This window comes from Thamnophis sirtalis, unplaced genomic scaffold (assembly GCF_051295495.1).
Source record: "Thamnophis sirtalis isolate CommonGarterSnake01/CBP01778 unplaced genomic scaffold, rThaSir2_p1.2 scaffold_5, whole genome shotgun sequence".
In the NCBI taxonomy this organism is placed as follows: Eukaryota; Metazoa; Chordata; class Lepidosauria; order Squamata; family Natricidae; genus Thamnophis; species Thamnophis sirtalis.
Genome location: NW_028261385.1, coordinates 20072847 through 20099885, shown reverse-complemented (window position 1 = coordinate 20099885; position 27039 = coordinate 20072847). Strand labels below are relative to the sequence as shown.

Genomic DNA, 27039 nt, shown 5'->3' with positions numbered 1-27039 from the left:
CACAGTATCCAAATCTATATTGGGATTTGGGAGTGGAAACTTTCACAAACTTCTCATCCTTTGTCTAGAAGTTAAAATAGAACAGTTATCCTAAATCCATGATGGCGAACCCGCGTGCCAGAGGTGGCCCTCTCTGTGGGCACATGCACCGTTGCCAGCTGCTCTTGTGGTTTCCAGCACACGCATGTACGCCGGCCAGCTGATCTTTGAGCATGCTGGTGCCCTGAAAACCTGAAGACCACATGGTCTTCGGGTTTCTGGCACTCTGGGATGCATGAAGACCAGCTGGCCAGCACACATGCGCATGCCAGAATCCAAATGGCAGGATTCTGCCATGCACATGCATACCAGCCAGCTGGCTCCAGTGTGCATGTGCATTCCAGTTTGGGCACTCAGTGCCAAAAGGTTTCGCCATTACTGTCCTAAATGGTGAATATTCCTTAGATGCATGAGATATAAAACTCCCTATAAAAAATTACAATAGCAATAGCACTTAAACATATACCACTTGATAATGCTTTAAAGCCCTCTCTAAGCAGTTTACAGAGTTAGCATATTGTCCCACCCCTGGGTCCTCATTTTATCGACCTTGAAAGGCTGAAAGGCTGAGTCAACCTTGAGTCGGTCAGAATCGAACACCTGGCAGTGGGCAGAATTAGCCTGTAATACTGCATTCTAACCACTGTACCACCATGGCACAAGAATGGAAGAATAATTTTTTGCCCCTTTGTGAAACAAGCTGAGAGGTCCTTTGGTGGCCAATTCAGACTATTTCATGATAATTCCTTCCTTGCACAATAGGAGAAAGAAAGTGCATGGGTGTGCGAGATTGCTTGTACCCCATGGACTAACTCCTGATCATTCTCATCTCTGCCCTTCCAAAACCCATCACACCCCATATCTTATTACCTGGCTCTCAGCTTATTTATCACATGTTCAGAAGGGAAGAGGTCTATGGATATCTACCATAATCCAACAAGCAAAGTAGGACCTTGATCTAATCAGAGTCTGCCATATGAAGGCATATCTATCAGAGATGGTTTTCAGCCAGTTCTGACAGGTTCTGGAGAATCGGTAGCGGAAATTTCGAGTATTTCGGAGAATTGGCAAATACCACCTCTGGCTGGCCCCGCCCCCATCTATTTGCTGCCTCCCGAGTCCCAGCTGATTGGCTGGGTCTTCTGTTGCCCTACACAGGAGAACAGAGCTGGAAAGCAGGTTAGTGGGGTGGGGAGGGAATGGGGATTTTACAGTATTCTTTCCCTGCCACGCTCACAAAACCAGTAGTAAAAATTTTTGAATCCCACCACTGATATCTATCCATCAATTTTGGATAACATTGGGGAATCAGGTATCTCTTTTAAATTTATTTCTACATAATATGGTTTTGATGCTCTCAAATGCTTCTCGTTCCATTGATAATATTAAGAAAGCATTAGAAGAATTTACAGAAACGTTTGGGCCACCTGTTAATTTTCACAAATCCCACTTTATGATTTCCCCCCGCCCCCACACACACACTCAAAACTTCAAAAGGACATTTCTGTAAATGCAGGGATCCCAATAGTATATCCATTTTTAAAATATGTTGGCATTGCTACTGCTAAACTATTTAATGTGCTTATAATTTAAAATGGAATTTTAGGAGAATGAAGAAGGGAAGGGGGAGTTGGGAAGGGGAGGGAGAAGAAGAGAAGGAAAAGAAAGAGGAAAAGAGGGGGGAAGAGAAAGAGAAAGATCAAGAAAAGGAAAAGAAACAGCCAGGTTTTGGAAGAGGCACAAGACCAATTTACAACTTGGGATCTGCTTGGTGCCAGCTACAAAGGGTTTGACATTGCACAAAAGACAGCAGCAGCTGTTCAGTTTTCAGTACGGTGGAGCTCTGCTATCATAGCCAAAAAAATGCCTGCATCCCACACTTACACCTACACGTTCATACTTACAACTAGATAGGCGTAATAGTACTTCATGCAGTTTTTGCTACCCTATGAAGCAAATCCTGCTGTTCTTGCTTTGTATGAAGACAAGAACAATGGGTCTAAGTACAATGCTGCATTATAAAATTGCAGTAAGTAATAGGTATAAGCACAGAATATAAGTATCAGTTATAACTTACTTATATCCATACTTTCTCTTTCCCAAGTTTCACCTTTTTGCTTTCTTACTGTTTCTTTTAAAACATTTGTAATATCTATGTGGGCACTAGAATCAAAACTGATTTGATAGCAGGTTTTCTTTTATTTTTAACAACCCTGTAATCCAGTGGGTCTCAAACTTCCTAATGCCGCGACCCTTTAATACAGTTTCTCATGTTGTGGTGACCCCCAACCGTAAAATTATTTTCCATTTTCCGTATTTTTTCTGAAAATATGTTTTCCGATGGTCTTAGACGACCCCTGTGAAAGAGTCATTCGACCCCCAAAGGGGTCCCGACCCACAGGTTGAGTACCACTGCTGTAATCCATCTGACAAGCTCAGTGTCTTTCACCGCTGAGCCATCGCACTCTCATAGAATGTATAGGTATAAACAATGTAAAGTTTTCTGGGCAATGGACAACAACTTGCACACAGGAATCCATTTTAGTCATCTTGGAAAGAAATGTAAGTAACAAAAACATCTTCCAAATGGCAACATTTCCTTCTCCTTCTTAATTTCACAAATGTATTGCTTTTATCCTGAAAAAAATAAGACACTGATAGCAGATAGCTGATAGAAGAGCCGAGGTGGTGCAGTGGTTAGGGTGCAGTACTGCAGGCCACTTTAGCTGACTGTTATCTGCAGTTCAGCGGTTCTAATCTCACCGGCTCAAGGTTGACTCAGCCTTCCATCCTTCCGAGGTGGGTGAAATGAGGACCCAGACTGTGGGGACAATATGCTGACTCTGTAAACTGCTTAGAGAGGGCTGAAAGCCCTATGAAGCGGTATATAAGTCTAACTGCTATTGCTATAGCAAAAACTGAATAAGGTGAAAGCTACTGCAACCTGTGCATAATTAATTTAGCAACTATAGAAAGAATTTATCATTGGTCAGGCTCCAAAAAAGACACACTTAGAAGAACTGTGGTTCTTCTAAGTAGTTTCTGTTATTGTTCTTCACATATTGGCCACAATCTTGCCACACTAAAGCAGAGTACTTGCCCCATAAAACATATACTCTGAGAATTATTAGGGAGTAGCCATTTTTACCCTCTTTCTCTCACGCAAACTAGCGAAACTGCACTGGGACGCTGGAGAGCATTCCATCATGTCTTTCCACTCTTAGCTATACAGCTAAGCTGGAGCACCTAAAGAAACATTAGGCTTGTACCAGATATCCAGAAAGATTAGGTGTTTCAATTGCTCCATCTATCTAGTTCAGGGGTGTCAAACTCAATTTCATTGAGGGCTGCATCAGGGTTGTGTCTGACCTGGTGGGGGTCAGAGTGGGCGTGGTCTGGGTGGGCATGGGCAGCTCAACGTCACTCGTGTCGGGAGCACCTGTGGTGGCCCAAGAGCTTTGCCAGAGAAAACGGATTCCCAAGATCCGTTTTCAGCTGCGACGGCCTCCTGCAAACTTCTGCCAGTGAAAATGGAGCTCGGGAGGGATGCATGTGGCCTCCCGAGCTCTGTTTCACTGGCAGAGGCACAGTGGGCCAGTCCTTCACTGTTTCCAGGGCAGCCCTGCAGGCCAGATCTAAGAACCCTCCGGGTTGGATCCGGCCCCTGGGCATGCTGGAATCTGGCCCCTGGTGCATGCTGGGAAGAATCAGATCAGAGTTTGACACCCCTGATTTGATTCTTCCCAGCATGCACTCATTTTAGTCAAATGAAACCTTCTTTTTGGCATTGTATCAAATGCCAATAGGCAGAAAAACATATGGCACTCTTGAGTTCTGAGAGGCAGAAGATAAATCTGAGAAATAACGAAAACATAGTTTAATGTCACAGCCAGCCAAAAACATATGAGGAATGATTACAGGAACTGGGTATGTCTAGTTTAGTGAAAAGAAGGATTAGGGGAGACATGATAGCAATGTTCCAATATCTCAGGGGTTGCCACAAAGAAGAGAGAATCAAGCTATTCTCCGAGGCACCTGAGGGTAGAACAAGAAGCAATGGGTGGAAACTAATCAAGGAGAGAAGCAACTTAGAACTGAGGAGAAATTTCTTGACAGTTGGAACAATTAATCAGTGGAACAGCTTGCCTCCAGAAGTTGTGAATGCTCCAACACTGGAAGTTTTTAAGAAGATGTTGGATAACCACTTGACTGAAGTGGTGTAAGGTTTCCTGCCTAGGCAGGGGGTTGGACTAGAAGACCTCCAAGGTCCCTTCCAACTCTGCTATTCTATATTCTACCCCCAGGTGCCTTGGAGAATAGTTTGACTCCCTCTTCTTTGTGGCAGCCCCTGAGATACTGGAAGACTGCTATCATGCCTCCCCTAGTCCTTCTTTTTCATTAAACTAGACATACCCAAATCCAGCAACCGTTCTTCATATGTTCATAAATCATAAATCTTCCATTTATGATCGGTTCCTGTGAATTCCTCTCAGATCAAGGGATGTACAGATTATGATTCTGCTGGTAGATTCTTCAGTGATTTGGTATGCAGGGCAAATCTTGTTCAGAACTGAAAGGTCATTAAAGAGATTGTTTTACTGATCATTAAAACAGTGACCTTCTTGGAATTCTCTTCTTCCAGGAAAGTCTTAACTTTAATGCTCTGGGGAAATTAACTCCCCTTGTTTTTCAGTCAGCCCAGGAACTTTTCTTTCCATTTCTTCTTCCGGTTCTGCCTTTATATTACTGTATTTTCCGGACTATAAGACGCACCGGAATATAAGACACACCAAGATTTTGAAGAGATAACTTTAAAAAAAAAATGTTTTTGCCCTCCCTGGGCCTGCAAAGGGCTCCTGGAGGGCCAGGGAGGGCAAAAATGTGACGCATGGGGCTTTGGGAGGTGAAAAACGGGCTCATTTTTTTGCAAAAAAAAAAAAGGGTTGTGCAGAGGGTATGGGAGGCCAGTAGAGTGCTCCTGGAGCCTGAGGAAGACAAAAAATGAGGAAAAATCAGCCCTCTTTTTGTGAAAAATGGGACTTTGCTCATTTCTTCCCTCCCCAGCCCCCAGGAGCACCTTGCAGGGCTCCCAAACACTCTGTGCATCCATTTTTGTGAAAGACGATCCACAGGGTGGGGTTTTGGGAGGCCAAAAATGCTGTATTCAGCGTGTAAGACACATCCAGATTTTCAGCCTCTTTTTTGTGGGGGGAAGGTGTGTCTTATACTCCAAAAATATGGTATATTATACAAAAACCCATTTTTAACTGACATGGCAAGAGTTCTATGAATTGTTGTTCAGCAACAGCTAGTGAACCTGGTGCAATCTCAGTCACGGAGGGCAATTTCTACCATTCCTGTGGCTCAGTGGTGGGTTGCAGGCAGTATTGCCCGCTACTGGCATACCAAAGCCTGCCTGGAACACCGGGTACCCTTCCAGTACAGTGCTCAGGAGGGTCCACCTGCCTGCCCGAGCTCATTACCTGTCCCTTAAGCCTTTGGCGCTCCCACGCGCGCATGGCGCATACAGCCCCTGTGCGACGCGCCACCGAGCAGCTGGAGCGTTGTGGAGGTGTTGCAAGCAGGTACAACGGATGTGTGTGCCGCATGTGTGTGTGCACGCACCGCACGTGTCCATGTGGGAGACGCCGAGCCCGTTCCAATTGTACCAGAACCCACCACTGCCGTGCCTGCAAACTCCATAAGGACAGTTTCTACATACATTGGAACCTCTATGTCAGCAATGGCGAACCTTTTTTGACTCGTGGGCCATAAGTGGGGGCGCGCAGGGAGGTCGTGTGCGGGCATGCCACACCCATAATGCAATGCATGACACCCCCCCAGTGCTCATGTGCGCACTACAGGCGTGACCCCACATTTTTGCATGCTTTTTTCACCCTCCCCAGGATCCAGAGGCTTTATAGGAGCCTGGGGAGGGCGAAAACAGCCTCCCCCCTCCCCAGAAGCCCTCCGGAGGTTTCAGGGAGCTTCAGGAGGCTTCCCGGAAGTCTACAAAGCAGTCAAAATGACTCTCCAAGCAAACCGGAAGTCACTTCCAGTTTGCTCGGAGAGTTGTTTTAAGCGCTCCAAAGACTTCAGGGACCTTCAGGGACCTGCTCTGGAGGCTTCACTGAAGCCTCCAGAGCAGTCAAAACGACCCTGTGAGCAAACAGGAAGTCCATTCCCGAATTTCCAGTTTGCCCGTAGTGCTGGTTTTTTGCACTCCGGAGGCTTTTGGGAAGCTCATGAAGCCTCTGGAGAGCCTCCAGGGGAGCAGGAGAGGCTCTTTTCTCCCTCCCCAGGCTCCTATAAAGCCTCTGGAGTCTGGGGAGGGTGAAAAATGGCTTTCAAAAAGGGTGAACTCAGCTGGCGCGCTAGCCAGCTGACAGGGCAGCGCCTCGTGTTCCCTGACAAATGGCTCCGCGTGCCACCTGTAGCATGGGTGCCATAGATTCGCCATCACTGCTCTATGTCTACGAAGAGTCTCAATCATCCTGATCATGATTGTCCCCAAAGGTCTTTTTTCAAGAGGCAACTGGACTTTCTTTGTTTTTCCTTGAACTGAAGAAGCTTCTTGGAGGAGAAGCAAAACGTCTTCAAGGAAAAACAAAGAAAGTCCAGTTGCCTCTTGGAAAAAAAACCTTTGGGACATTGGACCCTGCAATGGTCTCCCCAAAGAGAGAGAGAATAACTTTTCCTTTCAGAATAAAAACTTCAGAAAGTTAGTTTCAAAGCAGAGAATAAGGGTTTTGTTTTTTTTGCTGGAGACTGCAACAGCTTTATTATAGATTGGAGTGGCGTGGAGACATCGATACTCCATAAAGTAGAAGCAAGTGTGAACAGGTATGCTGTGTACTTGTTAGAGGTAAAGTGTATTTCCTACTGGCGTACTTTATAAAGAGCTCGTTCCAGAAAAATAATTAGGTACCCTTTTTGGCTTTGTTATATCTTAGGCTCATTATTTTCTCAGATGTTGCACTCTGGCAGAAAGCATTCTCTGTCCTGTTTCTTTGGCTCTAGTCTTTGTTCTCCCTGAGCTCTTTCTGTGCTGAAATATATTGGATTCCAGTTGGTTATTTTCCCCCCCCAAAAAAGTAATATATAATTTATAAATCATCTATAAAAAAGTGAGAAAACTAAGTTATTGGAACAGAAACCTAACAGGCAAGATTGCCTTATCTTTACATTATTAATCAATGATTATAATATTTTAGAAGTTAAGCATCATCATTTTTAAGTTAAGGTTAATGGAGTTCCAACTTTTGCCCTCTGGAAGTATGGGGGACTAATAGATTCTAGCTGATGACTGGGAATTCTGGCAGTTGTGGTTCTAAAAAGATTGGGGAAGGCACTGGTGTATTCCTCTAAACAATGAGCTTCTGATGTAGTCCAGATTCCCTGAAGCGAGAGGAGAGACAACAAGTTTTCCTCCTGCTGTCATTTAGATACAAAGCTAAGAGTGGAAAGACATGATGGAATGCTCTCCAGAGGGTTCCATCACAAATGCGCGAATGACAAAAGCGCGCCTCACTAAACCGCGGTGACAAAACCGCGCTGACAAAACCGCGCGACGAAGGAGCGACGAATGAGCCCTGAAGCACGCCGACAACAGCGCGCCGACAGAAGCGCGCTGTAACCTAACCCAAAACCTAAACCTAACCCTAAACCTAAACCTAAACCTAAACCTAACCCTAAACCTTACCTTAACTTAAATTGCGCTTCTGTCGGCGCCCTGTTGTCGGCGCGCTGTTGTCGACGCGCTTTTGACGCCGCGGTTTTGTCGGCGCACTTATGACGTTCGCGCTTTGGTCGGGTCACGCTCCAGAGTCCCGGAAGGAATGGAGTGCATTCCAGAGGAGCAAGAGACAATGCAGTTTCGATAGTTTGCATGAGAGAAAGAGGGTGAAGAGAAATAGAACAGACATTCTATTCCCGAATGGAATGGAAAGCAACCGAACGGAATAGAAGAGCTTTATTTGGCCAAGTGTGATTAGATACACAAGTTAATTGTCACTGGTGCAGAAGCTCTTAATGGTCATGCAAAGAAACAGAGTAATAATACTCATAATATGATACCAGTAAGATGGGTAGTAGAGAAGATGGGAAGGATAATAATACTAGAGCCATACAACATGGGTAAATATACTTAGACATAAAACAATACTGTGTGGATTGGGTTTTCAGCCGAGTGATGGAAAAAACTGTCCCTGTATCTAGTTGTTTTGGCATGCAATGCCCTATAGCGGCGTCCCGAGGGGAGCAGTTGAAACAGTTTATGTCTAGGATGTGAGGGGTCTGTAGATGTTTTCTCAGCCCCGCCTTCTGACCCTATCAATATACAATATGCAGGTCTTCTATGGAAGTTTTATGTACAATTGGTCTGCTTTAATTTGGTAAGATTTCTGTCTATAGATGAGGAACAAGGAAGGAAACTATTTCTGAACCCGAGAGAGCTTGAGAAAAAGAAATCTAATGAAATTAGTCCAAGTACTGTGGTACTTGAGCACCCTAGCAGAAGAAAGGGTTTTCAGGAGCAGCTGAAGCATAAAGTATTCTAGAGTTTTTGTTCTAAAAGGAGAAAAAAGAATGCAGCTGTCAGGCTACCCATCTGTTGTTGTTTTCTTCCTAAGACTGATGATTCAGCTTTATTCCGTATGCTTCATTGCGTTGTGTTGCTATATATGGCATCTCAAAATATGAACACCCCTGCCTTCAGATTTTCCCTTTTGCAGCCGGTTCCCAGAATAATATTTTAAATTTAATTGAGACATGGATTCCTGCAGTCACCAAGAGTTGAGTTTAACATGAGGCAGTCTTGTTTTGCTGACTGCTTGAAATAGTTATACTGTATATCCTCCTTGTGATGCATAGTTATTGTGTTTGTATTTGTTCTGGCCAATTCTTTCAAATGAGAGAATCTAGCAGCTGAAAATTCATCCTGTTTTAGTAGACATTCAATATAATTAACTACACATGATTAGTAGGCAGCTACAGTCCTTTAAGCTAAAGGTCAACAGCTTTAACAGGGGATGGAAAGCTTCACATGACCTTTGAATATGGTGGCCGCTTCAAAACACTTGAAGCCATGATGAAATTTTAAGTCATTATTTTAAAAATTAATGTAATGCTATCAATATGATTAAATTTGATGTTTTTGAGCCAATTCCCTTTTGCCACACTAAATATTACAATTTTATGGAGCTGTTTGAAAGGGAAACATGATGTCATGGTATGTGGGACAGCTTTGGAAGATTGGGCAAGGGAACAGCAAGAGACAGCATAGCCATATCTGGATAACGGGTGGGGTAAGAGGCTCAGGGTAAAAAACCTCCCTAATTTCTTGGGTGTAAAAGAGATGAGAGGGGGTAGGACTGTACTTCCAGACTTGCAAGATTTGGTTAATGTAGCTTTACCATGAAATAGAATTAGCTCATCTGGTTGGGATTGCTATCTCTTTTACCCCACGAGGTCAATGTCAATCTTGCAGATTTGAAAGTACAGTCCTCCCCACCCAATCTCTAATATCCTGTACAGATGAACATTTGCATGTTCATCGGATCATATTTCCTAGTTTGGTAATGAAATGTCTGCAAGTAGATCAAGATAAGGGAACAGCTAGAACTCAACAAACAGATCAAGAGAAGGGAGATGAAAAAGGGAAAGAAAGCAGTATTTACAGCTAAATTAAAACAGAGTCTTGGTGTTATCTGAATTTTCCCATCGTCATCCAGCTTTCCTTTGGCAAACCTCATTATTACTTTTTAGCGTCTGCATTTCTCCTTCTAAAATGAAACTTGAAATCCCTTTACTGTGACTGGAAATTTCATCCATCATTATTTAGATTTAAATATGAGCAAACGAGCAATGGTTTTTCTATAGGATGACTGCAAAAACCCACTAAAACAAAGCAAAGAATTCTTGGATCATGTCAAGGAATATCAAAGAATGAACGATCCTCGGTGAACTATAAATCTGATCTTAGCCAGTGACTGTCACTTGTCTCTCTTTCTAAGAGAGACAATAAGATTCAAAAGCAAATAAAAGAATCAAAAGCTCCCAAAGGCAGTCAGATTCTGAAGGCAGCCACAGCATTTGAAAATAATTAGAATTTCAGCCCAAAACTTGACTAAACAAATGTTTGAACTGGTTTTTAAAGGTCACCAAAGATTATATATTATTTCAATAAATAGTATATAAATGATAGACTGAGTGATGTAGAAGGCTTGACTCTGAATTTCCAGCAGACAGATTTGCAAAGGATATGTCTGTTTAAATCAATCACTTAACTTAAGTCAATTACTTAACTTAAGAACCAAGTGGCACAGTGGTGAGAATGCAGTATTGCATACTAATTCTGCCAACTGCCAACAATTTGATTCTGAGTGGCTCATGGTTGACTCTGCCTTAAAGTGAGTCTGTAAACGGCTTAGAAAGGACTGTAAAGCACTGTGAAGGAATATGCAGTATAAGTTAAGTGCTAGGTGCTATTAACTTTATTTTTTAAGAAAAAAAGTTTCTTAACATGGATCTTCTGAAAGTAAAAAAAGAAAAAAAAAACTTCACCAGATGGAACGCTTTTGCTTCGTCTCTTCCTTCAGGAGCCATCTCCGACTATGCCAGCCTGGGGGCTGCCTGTTTGTCCTCAGTTGGAAGCACTACCCTTGGGTCAAACAGGGACTTTGCGATGTCCTTGTGACCACAAGGCTTTGGCTTCCCTGTCACCGTCTCTTCGGGACGGTTTAGGTCCTACCGGACCATCCAAAGACAAAAGTTTAATCGACGGACCCGGATTGTCGGGTCCGTGCGATGTGTCGTCGCGACGTTGGCTCCTCCCTCTCCCATGCTATTAACTTTAAACTGTCAACCTTCTTGACTGTCCCTGCACAATCTCCCGTGATGTACTCAATGTCAAAAAAACTTTTTAAAAAGATAGCATTCTTGGACTCACAATCATCTTAACATTTTGGCCATTCTTGCCCAAAATCTCATGAACATTTTACATTTTCCCTGAAGTCTTGCTAGATCTAATAAGATTTGGACATTTTAATTTTTTAAAAAAAATTCCCATATGGAAGTGTTGCAGGTGCCTTGGTACTCTTGGTATTATAGGCTAATCCCTGATATAACATATCAGTTGAAAGAAAGGCTGAGAGTAAATGCAATATCCCCTAGATGGCTCTTCTATGACTGTTTTGCTTGATAGACACAAAAACCAATGTTTATTTCCATCGCTTTTAGACCTTATTATCCAAGATCATGTGAAGTGTTAATAGCACTTTATAGTGCCTTGGTAAGGCCACACTTGGAATACTGCATCCAGTTTTGGTCACCATAACGTAAAAAAGATGTTGAGACTCTAGAAAGAGTGAAGAGAAGAGCAACAAAGATGATTAGAGGACTGGAGGCTAAAACATATGAAGAACGGTTGTAGGACCTGGGTATGTCTAGTTTAATGAAAAGAAGGACTAGGGGAGAGATGATAGCAGTGTTCCAACATCTCAGGGGTTGCCACAAAGAAGAGGGAGTCAAACTATTCTCCAAAGCACCTGAGGGCAGGACAAGAAGCAATGAGTGGAAACTAATCAAGGAGAGAAGCAACTTAAAACTGAAGAGAAATTTCCTGACTTAGAATAATTAATCAGTGGAACAACTTGCTTCCAACACTGGAAGTTTTCAAGAAGATGTTGGATAACCATTTGTCTGAAGTGGTGTAGGTTTTCCTGTCTAAGCAGGAGGTTGAAGACCTCCAAGGTCCCTTCCAACTCTGTTATTCTATTCTATTCTGTTCTATTCCCTGTATTGTAAACTTAGTGAAGTCTACAATTGCTCCCTGCATTGCACTCAATCTGTATCCAGAAATAAAATTAGAATGTGGTCCTCCAAGGAAGTCAAAATATGACCTCCAGGCTTGATAGTTGGCTTCGGAATGACCAATTAAGACCTTCTCTACAGCTGTATATTTCTATTATTCTTGACCTTGACAAAATTCTAGACTGATTTCAGTGACTTTTTAGTGCAACAATGTTATATTTCTTGAGTGTCTTTTATTATAAGCGGACCATAGCTAATTGGATTTTAAATTAGACAAAACTACAGAATGACAAGTCCCACTTTTTCACTTGTTTTATAATAAGGAAGTTATTATAAAGTTGAATCCCGATTATTTGAACGTTTAATTTAATTTGGAGCCTGTTACAACTATATCATCCACCTCTGTTTTCACAAATATTACAAAAGTTTAAGCACAATTTTTATAGATCTTGACAAAAGCTTCTAAATAATCTCAAAACATAGAACTACTGTATTAAGATAAATGAAGCAAAATTTTAATTAATATAATTTCTAAGTTGAATATATTGCTGTAAACTAGGGTACAGTGTTGATAAACAATCCAATCACCTCTAAGTATTGCAGACTAACTCTGCTCACAGCCTGGAGTTCGATCTTGACCAGCTCAAGGTTGACTTGACCTTCTATCCTTCCGGGGTCAGTAAAATGAGAATCCAGATTGTTGGGGGCAATATTCTGACCTTGTAAACTGCTGTCAGGGTTCTGATGGATGTCCTAATTAATTAAATTAGAGAGGACTGTAAAGCACCGTGAAACTTTATATATGTCTAAGTGCTATTGCTATTGGTAGTTTGACAGAAAAATCATTCAGAAGACACAATTACCGTATTTTTCGGAGTATAAGACACACCTTTTTCCCTCAAAAAAGAGGCTGAAAATCTGGGTGTGTCTTATACACGGAATACAGCATTTTTTGCCTCCTGAAACCCCGCCCCTTCACCAAAATGGCCGTGCATAGCTTGTAGGGGGGTTTCAGAGAGCTCCTGGGGGCTGGGGAGGGCAGAAATGAGCAAAAAATGGGCTGTTTTTTTGTTCAATTTGCCCCCCCCGCCCCCAGGAGCACTCTATAAGCTTCCCAATGTCCTTTTTTGACAAAAAATGGACCCTTCAGGAAAAATGGGCTGTTTTTTGCTCACCACCCCCCACCCAGGAACACTATAAGCCTCCTAAGGGCTATTCACACCCTTTTAAAAAAAAGGCCCCATTTTTGTGAAAAACGGGCCGTTTTGGGGAGGTTTGCAGAGTGCAAATACTTTTTTTTTTAATTTGCCTCTTCAAAACCTTAGTGCGTCTTATACTACGGTGCATCTTATACACCGAAAAATATGGTATAATATCCTAGCTTTTAAAGAAGGTTATTTAAGATAACAAGTTCATCAAATGGTGTAAGGTTTCCTGCCTCAGCAGTGGGTTGGACTAAAAGACCCCCAAGATCCCTTCCAACTCTGTTATTCTGTTAAATGTCTATTTCTAATTAAAGAAGTGATCTCTTATAATTTATGACTGTTTATATTTATTTACTAATTATTGAACATATGTACATAATATTCATTCGTATGTATTATAAATTTATATATTAGCTAAATTTATATGAAGGAAATTCTCTTGATCTCAGCATTGCAATTCATTTTGTATGAAAATCTATGGCATCTGGAGGCAATTAAGAGACATTTGATCTTGGAGTATTGGTTCATTGGCTCAATGGCAAGATGGTAAAATAAGTTCTGTGCCTAAAATGCCCCAGGAGTTGGGTTAAGATACCTCTCAAATTCAGTTGCAAATTACAGGCTAAGAACAGGTAACCATTGTGGGAATAAAGCCACAATATGGGATGCCAGAAACCCTTGGCTGACTAAAGATCCTACCCCTCCCTGAATATTAAAGATATAAAATTTAGTAAATTGTTCTAGCAGTGAAGGAGAGGAATCTGGTCAATAAAGCACTACTCACATCGTATTTTAATAACTTTAGTAGCATTGCTCTAGGACGTATGATTTCAAAATCATACTCAAAAAAATAGAATCACGGGTTCTTTTAGGTGTTCACAAACTCGTTATGTATGATACTCTTTGTCTTCTATCTCTATTTTTCCCCTTAGAATATTTTCACAGTAATCCCATAAAGTTTTGCCCTGATATGACTGATGATAAACTTGGCTGACTTAATGGTTTATAGCTCTGATTTAATTAAGATCATATCCCAAGTTGCTTTTAAGATTAATGGTTAATAACAAATAACAACATTGGAAAGCTTAAATGGAACTTTCTTGTAGGTAGATAAAAATACCTGTTAAAATTATTTTCCCCCATTCTTTCCACTAGCAATGGGGGGAGGGAGGGGAGAGGAGAGTAGAATAGAGGAGAGGAGGATTTCATTCCCATTTGGCCAAAATGAGTTGGCAGAGTTTGAGAACATGGAACTCATAGTTAATAATCATGCTTCAGATTGCATCATAAAATGTTAAAAGTTTCACCATGAAGTAAAGATAAAAATCTTTATCCCTGCACTGGTGTCCTTCGACCACAGTCACATTGCAAGAAATATCTTAGTGATATTTTTTCAGCAGGAATAAAATTGTGCTTCGGTGCTCTTTCTATTCATCAAAGAGGCATCAGATTGTCATCAGTGTCACTTCCACCCAGGTAAATATATAGTACATGTCAGTGGAGTAAATGCACAGCAGTTTGCTGAGAATGCATGGCTCATGCATATATATATATGTATATATATATATATTTGGAGGAATGATCAAGGAATGATCAAGTAATGAATATATTATAATAAATGAATTCTGGAAACCGGAGAAGGTCATCAAGTGGGCGGGTATGCAAATGTGAGACAGAGAAAATGTTCTACCCCTGCAAACAGAGTGTTAAAACACACACCATTAAGGGTCCCCAGTTACAGTTTTGGTAGTGCCAATATACAGCTTGCGGGTTGAAAAATAATAGGGTGTGAAGGAACTTAGAGGAACCACAGTGAATCACCAACAGTGGCATCAAAGACTTTGCTTTGCTATTAGATGGCTCCATGGTATGTTTTTCCTGCCCGTTTCTGTTTTTCCTTTTAAAAATGCCTAGCTGTGGTTTCAAAAGAGATGGGAGAAATACAAGGAAAATAATACAAATTGAAAACAGTAATAGTGACAATCTAATACAGTATTCTCTAACCTTAGCAACTTTAAGACATGTGGACTTCAATTCCCAGAATTCCCCAGCCACCAATGGGTTAGGGGTTATGGTTGGCAGGGGAATTCTGGGAGTTGAAGTCCACATGTCTTAAAGTTGCCATGATTTGGAAACCCTGATCTAATAGCAATACTAGTCTACAGAAACACATGTTTTGTTGAAAGTGAAGCTGGAATGATTTAGCACAGGGGTGTCAAACTCGTGGCCCATGGCCAGATGCATCACATGCTGGCTCTGCCCCTGCCCAGTTTAGCGAATGGGGGGGGGGAGTCCCAATAAGTCATGTGACGCCGCCATGACAACGTAAGTTTGACACCCCTGATTTAACAGCTTCATGAAAGGAGCATTGTGGGAGGGAGGGAGCTGGTATCATGATCTACTGATGGATCTATACTTATTTTTCAAAGAGACCATAATATCCTCTACCCTGGAAGTAATATTTAGCCTTCCTGAACCTTAGTTGTGATTGTTTTAATCTCTGAGAAAGTAAAATCTTGTAAGAGACTGTGGACCAGAGGTGGTATTCAGTAGGTTCTGGCCAGTTCTGGAGAACCAGTAGCAGAAATTTTGAGTAGTTCAGAGAACGGATAAATACCACCTGTGACTGGCCCCACCCCCATCTATTCTTTGCCTCCCGAGTCCCAGCTCATCTGGAGGAAATGGATTTTGTAGTACCCTTCCCTTGCCACGCCCACCAAGCCCCACCCACAGAATCGGTAGTAAAAATATTAGAATCCCACCACTGCTGTTGACCAAGATCATCTATCTAGGTGAGGGAACAAAAAGTGTGATTATTTCATTACAGATACGAAACATTTTAAGTTTAGAACGTACTCTATTCATTTAAACATTTAAAACAAGAACAACACCTGACTTACTCCTTTAAAAAAAAAACTTCAAGGCAATTTTTTCTCTTCCATTCAATCATGTCTGGGTTTTTTTGGGGGGGAGACTGCCTAGACAAGTCACACAGACATGATCTATGTAATTGCTAAGATCCACCTCGATATCATATAATCAATCCATCACATGCTGTAAAATTACAACTATATCCCCTTAGTAGGAAAAAGTTACAAACGATTTCTATGGTATAAACAAAATTAGTTTGCCAAGCTTCACACACAATTTTAGGCTATCATGAAGACACATGACCTCACCAGCAAACAAGCAGATTAAACCAATGTTCTTGCTTTACACAACAAGAAGACTCACTTTCTGCTCAGGTCATTGAGTTATTGATGTAGTTACATTGCCATTTGTCTTATTTTTGCACGCTCCTGAGTGTGTCTTATTTGCTCAATAGCCTTTTTTTTCTCTTTCAAATAAACTCTCTGCCTTTCCAGACACCTCAATGGCAACAGAAAGATTAATCACAAATATTTCACTAATGAAAGAAAGGAAAGGAAGTATGTAGGCACTTTCCCCCCCACAGTGTTTTGTTGTTATAGTGACAACACAAGACAGTTTTGTTGTGGGGTAGCAGAGACAGTTGGGCCTCTAAGAATAAAGTCTTAACATAATTGACTGAAATTAATTTGCTAAATGTACCATTTCAGAATAAGCCGATGTAGCATTATATATGTCAACTGTGAAACAAGGACAACAGCATGCCTGTGAATATTAATTCAGGAATAGGGAACAACGAGAATGGGATTGTGCCTTGCTTACAAGCTTTTCTTAATTAGTTTTTTTTTTTTGTGATAGAATGAGTGAGGCAGTAGATTCCCAGGAGGGATGGGGTGAATTTCAGAGGAGTAAAAGCCAACTCAGCCCAGATATTATGTGTGAGAGAAAGAGGGTGAAGACAGCCCCTCCTAAGTGGTTGAGAGAGTATATTGACATTGTAGATGCTGTTAATTGAGCTTTCAGTCTGGCAACTTATGTCTATAGGTGTGAAATCTATATATAAACCAAATACCACTCATTCATCTCCAGAATTGTAAAGCCTACAAACTTGAAATTTGGCATGTATGTTCCTCTTGGCTTCCAGGTGCTTGCTAAGAAAGGATTTTCCTAAATGACCATCAGATCATCAGTATTTCTTATACAGTATTATATTAACACACATCGATGCTAAGGAGTTAGACAATCTACTCTCCCTCCCCACCTGAAAGGAACTCTGTTCCAACTGCCAGTTGCCTTATATGGGCGTGGCCAACATGTGACTCATCCAGCCTGTGGGCTGGTCCGATGACATGGTTTTGTAGCGAAGCACAGGTATCCAGCTAGTAATAAATAAAGGACTCAGCTTGGAAGAATTGCTACCTGTATTTCTTGGTCTTGACATTATTTGGCTCTTGCAGAAGAAAGGATGCAGTACAGAGTGTGCCACTTATAGCAATCCCCAAAATGGGAGTGTTCAAAGACTATACTGGTGTAAAACTGTGCATATAATTAATGGTACTAAATGCAAATATATAAATCATACCAACTTTTAAAGTATAATAGATCTCATGACTCAATCTTCTGTTGGGTGGGTTACGTGCAATATAAGGCAATTAAAGGCCAAAGAGATGAACAGTCTAAATGTCTGAGGTGCACCTAAAAGTGGTATTTCTCTTCTCTCTGTCCTGTCTTTTTTCACCTGCTCCTTCATGTCCCAAAATGTCTTGCTGTGCAAAATCAAAATGGATGCTAATGAAGTCTTGAACAAGCTGCAATCAAGATATTTCCCTCCTGCTTTTGAGGGTCCTATTTCCAGCACACAGATGCTTTTCTTCAGGCTCATTAGGCTGAAGTTTTTCCAATGATTGGAAATGATTCTCCTGATACTCACCCCTTTCTTCCAGAACAATTTCTTAGCAGAGTTTATGGGTAGTCCTTGTTTAGTGACTGCCTTGTTTAGCAACTGTTCACAATTTTAGTGGTGATGAAAAGGTTCCCAGGTTTATAAAGCAAAGGAAAGCTGAAGTAAATCATGAGGACAGTCATGTTTTCACTTAGCGACAGCATTGATGAGCCCAATTGTGGTCACTAAATGAGGAATACTTGTAGTAAGTTATACCCTAGTTGCTGAACATTGCTAACTTCAGAAATTCTATTCCAGAAACTTGTGCCATTAATTCAAGATCAGAATGCATTGAAAGACACTGTGTCTCTCCCTCTCCCTCCCTCCCCCCCTCTCTCTTTCTCCCTCCCACCCTCTCTCTCCCTTTCCCTCATTCACTCTCCCCACCCCTCATGCCCTCTCTCTTTCTAGTTCTCTCTCCCTCTCTCTCTCTCTCTCTCAGGCCTGCAGCCATATTTGCTTGTGGATCTTTGGCCTGCCACACTTTCTATTATTCTACTGTGCCTTTTCTATTGTTGGAAAATGGGAGAGGGGATTGTACGGAGTTAGATGCTATATAGCCAAAAAATTCCTTCTAGAAAGCCAAGGTCATCCTTTGTCTCTGCACCTGTGCACCTGACCAGAACTGGATGGGTGGAACTGCCAGCATGGCAGTGGGAGATTGGCTTGTGGATGTGGGGCAAAATCTTGAACTTTCAACTGGCTGGGGAGAACAGGGAAGCTTTCAGATTCAGGTTTTCCCAGATGTGCCAACATGGCTCTCTTAATATATTGGAACTTTGAGCAATACTTTGCCTTGGATTCTGATTTAATTTTGGATGCTATTTGGAACCCTGACACACACACTCTCTCTTTTTCTCACTCCCCCCTCTCTCCCTCTTTCTCTCTCTCTCTCCCTCTCTCTCCCTCTTCCCCCTTCTCTCCCTCTCTCTCCCTCCATCCACTATTACAGCATTAAGACCTATTCTTTGCTGGTCAAGTGTCTGGTCTGTTCCTAAGCCAGACTAGAATAGCTGCAGAAAGAAGTGAGACTAAATAGAAAGAGGTATATCAGCAGTAGACTTAAGTAACCATCAGAAAGCCCATTAGTCACTTAGTAAATGGCCTTTACACTGAGTCACATTGCCACCAAGCCAATAACCTCCATGAGGTTCATGAATTAGTTTGAAACCAACCATGGCTAGCGCCATAATTCATGGTAGTGAATTTCAAAATTGAATTATGCATTGTGTAAAAGCAAAAGAAAATCATTTTGCCCTGTTTCTTCCAGAATTCAATTTCATTGGGCGACCTCTGGTTTTAATAGATTGGGAAGGGAGATATAGCTCCTCCTCCTTCCCCTTATCCACAGCATGCATAAATTTGTACATTTCAATCATATGACCTCTCATTTGCATGCTTTCTAGATTTAAAAAAACCCTAAACTTTGCAATATTTCCTCACAGAGAAGCTACACAGAGGACTTCATAGGTTACTTTAACTTCAAACATCTTTTGATTAAAACTAATTCTCTATAGATTTGCAACAGACTCAGCCATTAGTGTGAGTTATAAGTTATAAGTCTATAATCAGCTGCAAGTTGTCAAATTGATGAAAACTTGCATGATGATGTCATTGTGTAAGTGGTATGATTTATATACTTGTATTATGTAAATAATCTCATTTGCATGATGATCTCATCAAGCATATATCATCATTTAGCCTACCATTCCTTTCCTGCAGGCATCCTTAACTACTGTTGACTCAATTAAGTGTGATATCAGCGTGCTGTGCAATCCAACTCACCAGAAGTGCTGTTCTGCCTTATGTTAAATTCATGGGAAGGAATGGGGAGGCTTAGCTTCATTACTTAACAATTTCTGTTCCAGCTGAATGAGATATTGTGACTTTTTAATAATACACAAAGGTTATTAAAGTCTGGTAAGGAAAAAAAGGCTTTTGTGTGAAATATTTGATTTTGCAGAGGTGATACATTGAAAATTATTTAAAGATTTCTGGTAATAAAAAACAACAACCCTGGAAATGGAAAATTCATTTTATTTTATCTTGTCAGGTTTCTTTATTCTTCAGCTTACTGAGCAGAATATAATTGAGAGCTGCAGTAAAGTCTTCTGAAACTCACATCTGTTCTTGCTGAAAAACACCTGTGTCTAAGGGTGAGGGTATGAGATCTGTGTGAAAGTTTTATCAGGGTTATTTGAAGCATCCAGTGACTTTCGAGTTGAGGCTTCTTCAGAAGTTGGAGGTCCTTGGGTTCCTCTGAGCTTGATTGTTTTCTTGCAGATGTTTCATTATGCAAACTAGGTGACACCAAAAGTGCTAGATGTTACCTAGTTTGGGTAATGAAATGTCTGCCAAAAAACAACAATCGAGCTCAGTGAGCACCAAGGACCCCTCATTTCAACTCTGAGCTACGAATATTCTCTTTCATTTTTCAGAGGTTGTCGTTTGCTAGATGTGATTGTGCAGCCATAACTACTGAGGCATGATAGCTGTTATTGGTGCAAATTTCCTGCAGGATCCTTCCACCCAAGGATTTTGATCCACTTACTGGCCAAGTCTTGAATCTGTCAGCCATCAGGATTTAAGAACTAAAACGAGGGGAACCTGATAGAGCCAAGGTGGCGCAGTGGTTAAAAGCAGCACTGCAGGCTACTGCTAGATCAGCAGGTCAGCGGTTCAAATCTCACCGGCTCAGGGTTGACTCAGCCTTCCATCCTTCCGAGGTGGGTAAAATGAGGACCCAGATTGTTGGGGGCAATATGCTGACTCTCTGTAAACCGCTTAGAGAGGCCTGAAAGGCCTATGAAGCGGTATATAAGTCTACTGCTATTGCTGTATGGCAGGGATGTCAAACTCAAGGCCCAGCCTGCGGAGTGCTTAGATCTGGCTCGCGGGGCTGCCCTGGAAACAGTGAAGGACTGGTCTGCAGTGCATCTGCCATCGAAAATGGAGCTTGGAAGGGCTGTGGGCGGCCCTCCCAAGCTCCATTTTTGCTGCTAGAAGATTGCAGGAGGCTGTCACAGCTGAAACGGAACTCAGGAGCCTGTTTTCGCTGGAAGAGCACTCAAGCTGCCACAGGTGCCCCAGACATGAGTGATGTCAATTTGACTACGCCCACCCTTTACAGGCCCCTCCCAAGGTCAAACACAACCCTGATATGGCCCTCAATGAAAACAAGTTTGACACCCTTGCTGTATGGCCTCCTCCCACCCCCCGGCCTGGCTCTGCTTCTACTTTTGCAACCAGAGCATACATGTTATGGTATTCTGTTTTTGGGTTCTCTGAAGTTTGCAGGCCCTCTGTATAAGGATTCGTATTTGCATGCCAAAGATTGCTCTCATTTTTTTTTTCCTGTCTATAGATTTGTCTGTGTCCTGTTCCTAGAGCCTGCTTGTAAATATTTAAAATACTTCAAATATTTCTCAACCTTATTCCATTCCTAACAACAGACATTCCGGTCTCAATTGTGATCTTAATCAAGGACTTTATTAAACTGATACGCTGCTTGAGTAAAAACTCCCAACGACTTGGGCTACTTTACAAATTATTCAAAACATTTTAAAAACAAGTAATAGGATAAGAAACACAAAATCAGGACACAAGATGGTAGCGAAACAAATCTGAAAGAAGGGGTGTCAGGTGTCTTCAGCAGCATCCTGGCTGAAAGGGACATCTTCAGGACCTTTTGAAACCCCAGTAGGGTGGAGCCCATTTAAGCCCATGGAAGATAAGTTGCTTTATTTTATGCTAGGTATTCTTTGTGTGAGACGGGAACAGAATATTTTTGCCCCTCTAGCTTTGGTGTGATGGACTTCTACGAAGGGCAGTTTCCCAGGAAGGAAAGAGCCTATGGTCGGCTGCTCCGACCCTATGGAACGAACTCCCCGTGGAGATTCGTACCCTCACCACCCTTCAGACCTTCCGCGTAGCCCTTAAAACCTGGCTGTCCCGACAGGCCTGGGGCTAAAGACTTCAACCCCACCCGAATAGTATGACTGTTGTGCTTTTTTAACGATGTATTGTCTTTATGTGTATAACTTGTTTTGTCCTTCCCTCCCCCTGAAGTGTGAGCCGCCCTGAGTCCCCTCAGGGAAAAGGGCGGCATACAAATAAAGTTAAATCCAAATCCAAATCCTATTCCAAGGGGCAGGGGAATGAGACAAAAGGTAGCACAAGTCAGAGCTGTATAGGAGAGAGAGAGGGAAAGAGTCAGGATAGCCACTTAAAATCTACCAAGGTGTCTCCATTAGGATGACAGTAGTAAGCTGTTTAGTCTGGCAAGATCCTGTCTATTGTGCATAATCAAATGAAGAACTCAACTTTGCTTGGCTACGTTGCCTGGCAACAAAGGGCTGAATTAATAGTTTTCTGTGTTTTTCTGTCGTGGAAACTTCACTTTTGAGGTTTAAGTTTAAAGATCAGTAGGCACTTTTCTTAAATGCGATGTACTTATCCTGACTTTTCAAAGTGCAGTTCGTTATTGGGGATTATTATCTACAAAATTCATGAAATCAAATTAAATATATAAATTTAGTCTAAGGTTAGCAAATGAAAGACAAAGGCGACCGTCAAACTGAACAGCAGAGATTTTTTTTTAGTACCAAGGAGTTTTACAAAGACTCATGTATCGAGATTGTTCCAACATCAAATCCGGTCAACAATTCAAGAATGGAAGATTAAAGTTGGCGAATAGAATAAAATACTTTGTTAGGAATCACTTTATTGGTTAAGTATGAGTAGATACACAAGGCATTTGTCTCCAGTGTATAAGCTCTCCGTGTACATGCAAAGTAACAAAGTAATAATAATCTTAATAACAAAGGAGAATAATCGTAATAATGATACTAATAGAGAAGGTAGTGGAACAGGTGATAAGGATAAAAGTAAGATAGCCAAACTACGTGGCTAGATAGCAATAGCAATAGCAGTTAGACTTATATACCGCTTCATAGGGCTTTCAGCCCTCTCTAAGCGGTTTACAGAGTCAGCATATTGCCCCCAACAACAATCCGGGTCCTCATTTTACCCACCTCGGAAGGATGGAAGGCTGAGTCAACCCTGAGCCGGTGAGATTTGAACAGCCGAACTGCAGAACTGCAGTCAGCTGACGTAGCCTGCAGTGCTGCATTTAACCACTGCGCCACCTCGGCTCTATATTCGTAGGCATAAGACAGTGCTGTGGGAATTAGGCATTTAGTAGAATGATGGCATGAGGAAAACAGTCTCAGGGCCTAGTTTTGGCATGCAATGCCCTATAGCAGGGGAGAAGTTGAAATAGTTTCTGTTCAGGATGTGCTGGATCTGTAGATATTTTCTCAGCTCTCTTTCTGATCCATACAATATACAGTACACAGTAATGGCAAAACTATAGATACTCATATTAAAAGTTTAATTAAATTCAAGTAGAAATGACTCTCTTACATACAATATATCACAAAACAAGGCAGCCTTAGAAATTTGAGATATGGTTTTGCAGGGGGGGGGAGTTAAGCAATTACTTTAAAAATAAAATAAACAATTTAAATAAGCAACAATCTCTCCTATTTCAAGAAAAGGACAAATTCCTAAGTAGGGATTAATGAACAAAGATAAGGGAAGGGAAGGGAAGGGAAAAGAAAGCTAATAAAAGTGCCTCTTTGAAGATGGTTTATTATGGTTTTTTTTTTATTTCAGCCTTTTGCTTTTTTGTTGTTGTTGTGTTTTTTTTGCTATTAGCTTGAAGAATATAAAGCAAACCTATGTCTCTTTATGTTTATTACAAAGTGTCATATTTTTTTAATGGGAAATTGTTCCAGCAGCTTTGCTGGCCATATTTGCTCCGTAAATTTTATAAGCACAGAGCAAATACTGTTGCTCTGATCAGGCTTAGTTTCTCTCAAGTAATCCTCATGGCATTGCTGAGAGCCCCTACCTCTCTCTTTCGCCTGATGTTCTGCCTACAGAGATGAAAATGAAAGTGTTCTTTGCTTGTGTGTGAAAGGATGGGTAAAGGTTATCACCTAGCTCAGGGGTCACCAACCTTTTGGACTTCAGGGACTCCTAAATTCATAATTTTAAATCCCGTGGACCACTAATAGGATCTGCCTAATGACCAGCTGGGTGGGTGTGGCAAGGTGATCATGTGACTGGATGGGTGTGGCCAACTCGATGTCACTCACGTCGAGGGGCGCCTCGCCATCCTGCCTGGGCACCTTAGGGCTCCAACAGGAAGCAGTTGCCTGGGAACGAGAAAGAGTTGGCAAAACAGCTGGCTCAGGTCAAATTGGACGGACTACGAGCATAGGCTTTCCAAGAAGAAGGAAGACCTGTGGGAGTGCAAGGCCAGATACCAGAGCTTGGAGGCTCAGCGAGCTGAAATGGTTAGCCAGTTCCAAGCTAGGAAGCAGTCTCACTGGAACAAGGCCCTCTGGCTCTTTGCCACCAGCAACGCTTCCCTCCAGCCTTCACCCAAAGCCTCGCATCAGAAGGCTGAAGCAGACCCCAAGTCGAAATTTCTGCCCCCCTCCGCACAAAAAGACCCTGAAGGGAGAGAGTCTACAGCAATGCAAGCGTTCATTGCATGTATCCGGCCGAGGGGCCGTAGTTTGAGGACCCCTGATTTAATGCAATATAAAAAATGCAAATAATTTTTCTGTGCACCACCAAAATTTTCTTGCGGACCACCAGTGGTTCCACAGACCACCAGTTAGTGACCTAGCTAACTATAACCTACCAAGAGAAGGGCCAGAGAACAAATGGTTTTTCTGGTTGCCTGGGAACAAAAAGCAGGGGGAAAAATGATTATGAACAAGCGGCAGGAAGAATGACAAGAGAAAGAGGGAGTATAAGAATAAATCCTTAACTTTCAATCTACATCCAGCTAGCCTTTCTGATCAATGATTTGGATAAGAGGATAAATGGGGAACTCATCCAATTTGCAGATGACACCAAGCTGGCAGGAATAGCTAACACTCCAGAAGACAGGCTTAAGATACAGAAGGATCTTGACAAACTTGAACATTGGGCGCAATGTTCAACAAAATGAAATTCAATGGTGAAAAAAGTAAGGTTGTACATTTAGGCAAGAAAAACAAAATGCACAGGTACAGTATAGGTGGTACCTTGCTTAATAATAGTAACCGTGAGAGGGATCTTGGGATCCTAGTGGGCAAGCTTTTAAACATGAGCCATCAGTGTGCAGCAGCTTTCAAAAAAGCCAACACAGATTCCGGTTGCATAAACAAAAGGATAGAATCAAGATCACATGAAGTATTAATACCACTCTATAATACCTCGGTAAGGCCACACTTGGAATTCAGTTTTGGTTGCCATGATGAAAAAAAGATGTGGAGACTCTAGAAAGAGTGCAGAGTAGAGCAACAAAGATAATTAGGGGACTGGAGACTAAAACATATGAAGAACAGTTGCAGGAACTGGGTATGCCTAGTTTAATGAAAAGAAGGACTAGGGGAGACATGATAGCATGTTCCAATATCTCAGGGGCTGCTACAAAGAAGAGGGAGTCAAGCTATTCTCTAAAGCACCTGAGGGTAGAACAAGAAGCAATGGGTGGAAACTAATCAAGGAGAGAATTGAAGAACTTAGAACTGAGGAGAAATTTCCTGACAGTTAGAACAATTAATCAGTGGAACAGCTTGCCTCCAGAAGTTGTGAATGCTCCAACACTGGAAGTCTTTAAGAAGATGTTGGATAGTCATTTGTCTGAAATGGTATAGGGTTTCCTGTCTAGGCAGGGGGTTTGACTAGAAGACCTCCAAGGTCCCTTCCAACTCTGTTACTCTATTCTATCAGTAATTTTTGTGATGCTGAAGTATTAGTGCCCCAAAGACAAACTTCTGAGAACATGAAGGTATTCCCAAGGACCGTATGGAAGAAGCATCTGGTCTGGATTAGAGTCTTGTGAGTCTAGGTCAGGGATGATAGGTCTCTTCCTGCCCTGACAAAATTCTGAGCCTTGAACTACTGCACCTATTCTTCAGGCATGTTCTTCTGGTTGTTCCCCATGTCTTGAGGTAAACATTTGACCAAACTAGTCCATGTAACATTATGTGCCTGTGGGAAAGAGAAATCTGTTATTTATGCTACCTTTACAGAAAGTATATTGAACACTATTGGTTTTTTTGTTCTTTTTGTTTCAGAAACATCAAACTTTTTCAAACAGCAAGAACTTCGAAGGATGAAGTGGGAAAGGAACCGTGTGACGCCAAGAACAACCTACCGGCGTTCTGTCAGTAGAGAAAGATGGGTGGAGACTTTGGTAGTTGCTGATAGTAAAATGATTGAATACCACGGAAGCGAAAATGTGGAATCCTATATCCTCACTATCATAAATATGGTGGGTCATACCATTTATTTCTATTGGGGTGGATTTGATTTTGACTTGATTTTGATTCTATTTGATTCAGTTCAGTGAATGTGATTGTCCCCTATATTTAATTATTTTCTCCTGTCATCTTAAAAATAGAACGATGCTTTTGTGGAAGCACAGTTCTTTATCCTAAATATGCCTGAAGAAGTATGCCAAATACAGATGTAGAGAATAGCGTAAAATTTGAGTCAAAATATTTTAGCAAAAGCACAACACTTCCAATTCATCTAAGCAACTTAGTACTTATCCATAGCAACCAAAACAAACTCTGTATAAGTTTGCCTTGCATTTTGTTTAATTTGCTTCAGTTATTATATATTCCAGTAACTTCCATTTGACATCTCAGGACCTCTTCCGTTTCCTTTTGTCTCTTCTTCTTTCCCCAGTCATATTTAGCTTGTAAGTTCTTTGGAGAAAGGAACTAGCTGCCAGATACTTTGATGTTGATCGAAAGTGTTCATGGGACTGAGGAAGATGTGTCCAAAAAAGTCAAGATGTTGGCCACAACCGTGCAATCAAAGCACATTAAAAAAAGTGGAGCTTCAATAGTAGGATTGTGGCTGTCATCTTGACTTCTTTGACACTCGTCATCACTATTAGGAAAAAAAATTGAAGAAGAAGAAGAATCCGCTAAGTTCATATTGCCTGGCTTTGATTTAGGTGGCAGGATTATTCCATGATCCGAGCATTGGCAACGCGATCCATATTGTGCTTGTTCGGCTTATTCTTCTTGAAGAAGAGGAGGTAAGAATTTGGTCTCCTGGTTAATCCTAAGCTTGGTCATGTCATTGAAAGAAGACGCT

The 27039-nt window shown here is 41.6% G+C and overlaps 1 protein-coding gene across 1 annotated transcript in view; it reads left to right on the top strand.

Annotated features, from left to right (window-relative positions):
• Positions 1-27039, top strand: part of ADAMTS12 (ADAM metallopeptidase with thrombospondin type 1 motif 12) — a 173990-nt gene that overhangs the window by 68133 nt on the left and 78818 nt on the right. The window contains exons 4-5 of the mRNA XM_087715390.1: positions 26007-26203; positions 26897-26980. Coding sequence (XP_087571516.1) covers positions 26007-26203; positions 26897-26980 — 281 coding nt within the window. The remainder of the gene's footprint in view (positions 1-26006; positions 26204-26896; positions 26981-27039) is intronic.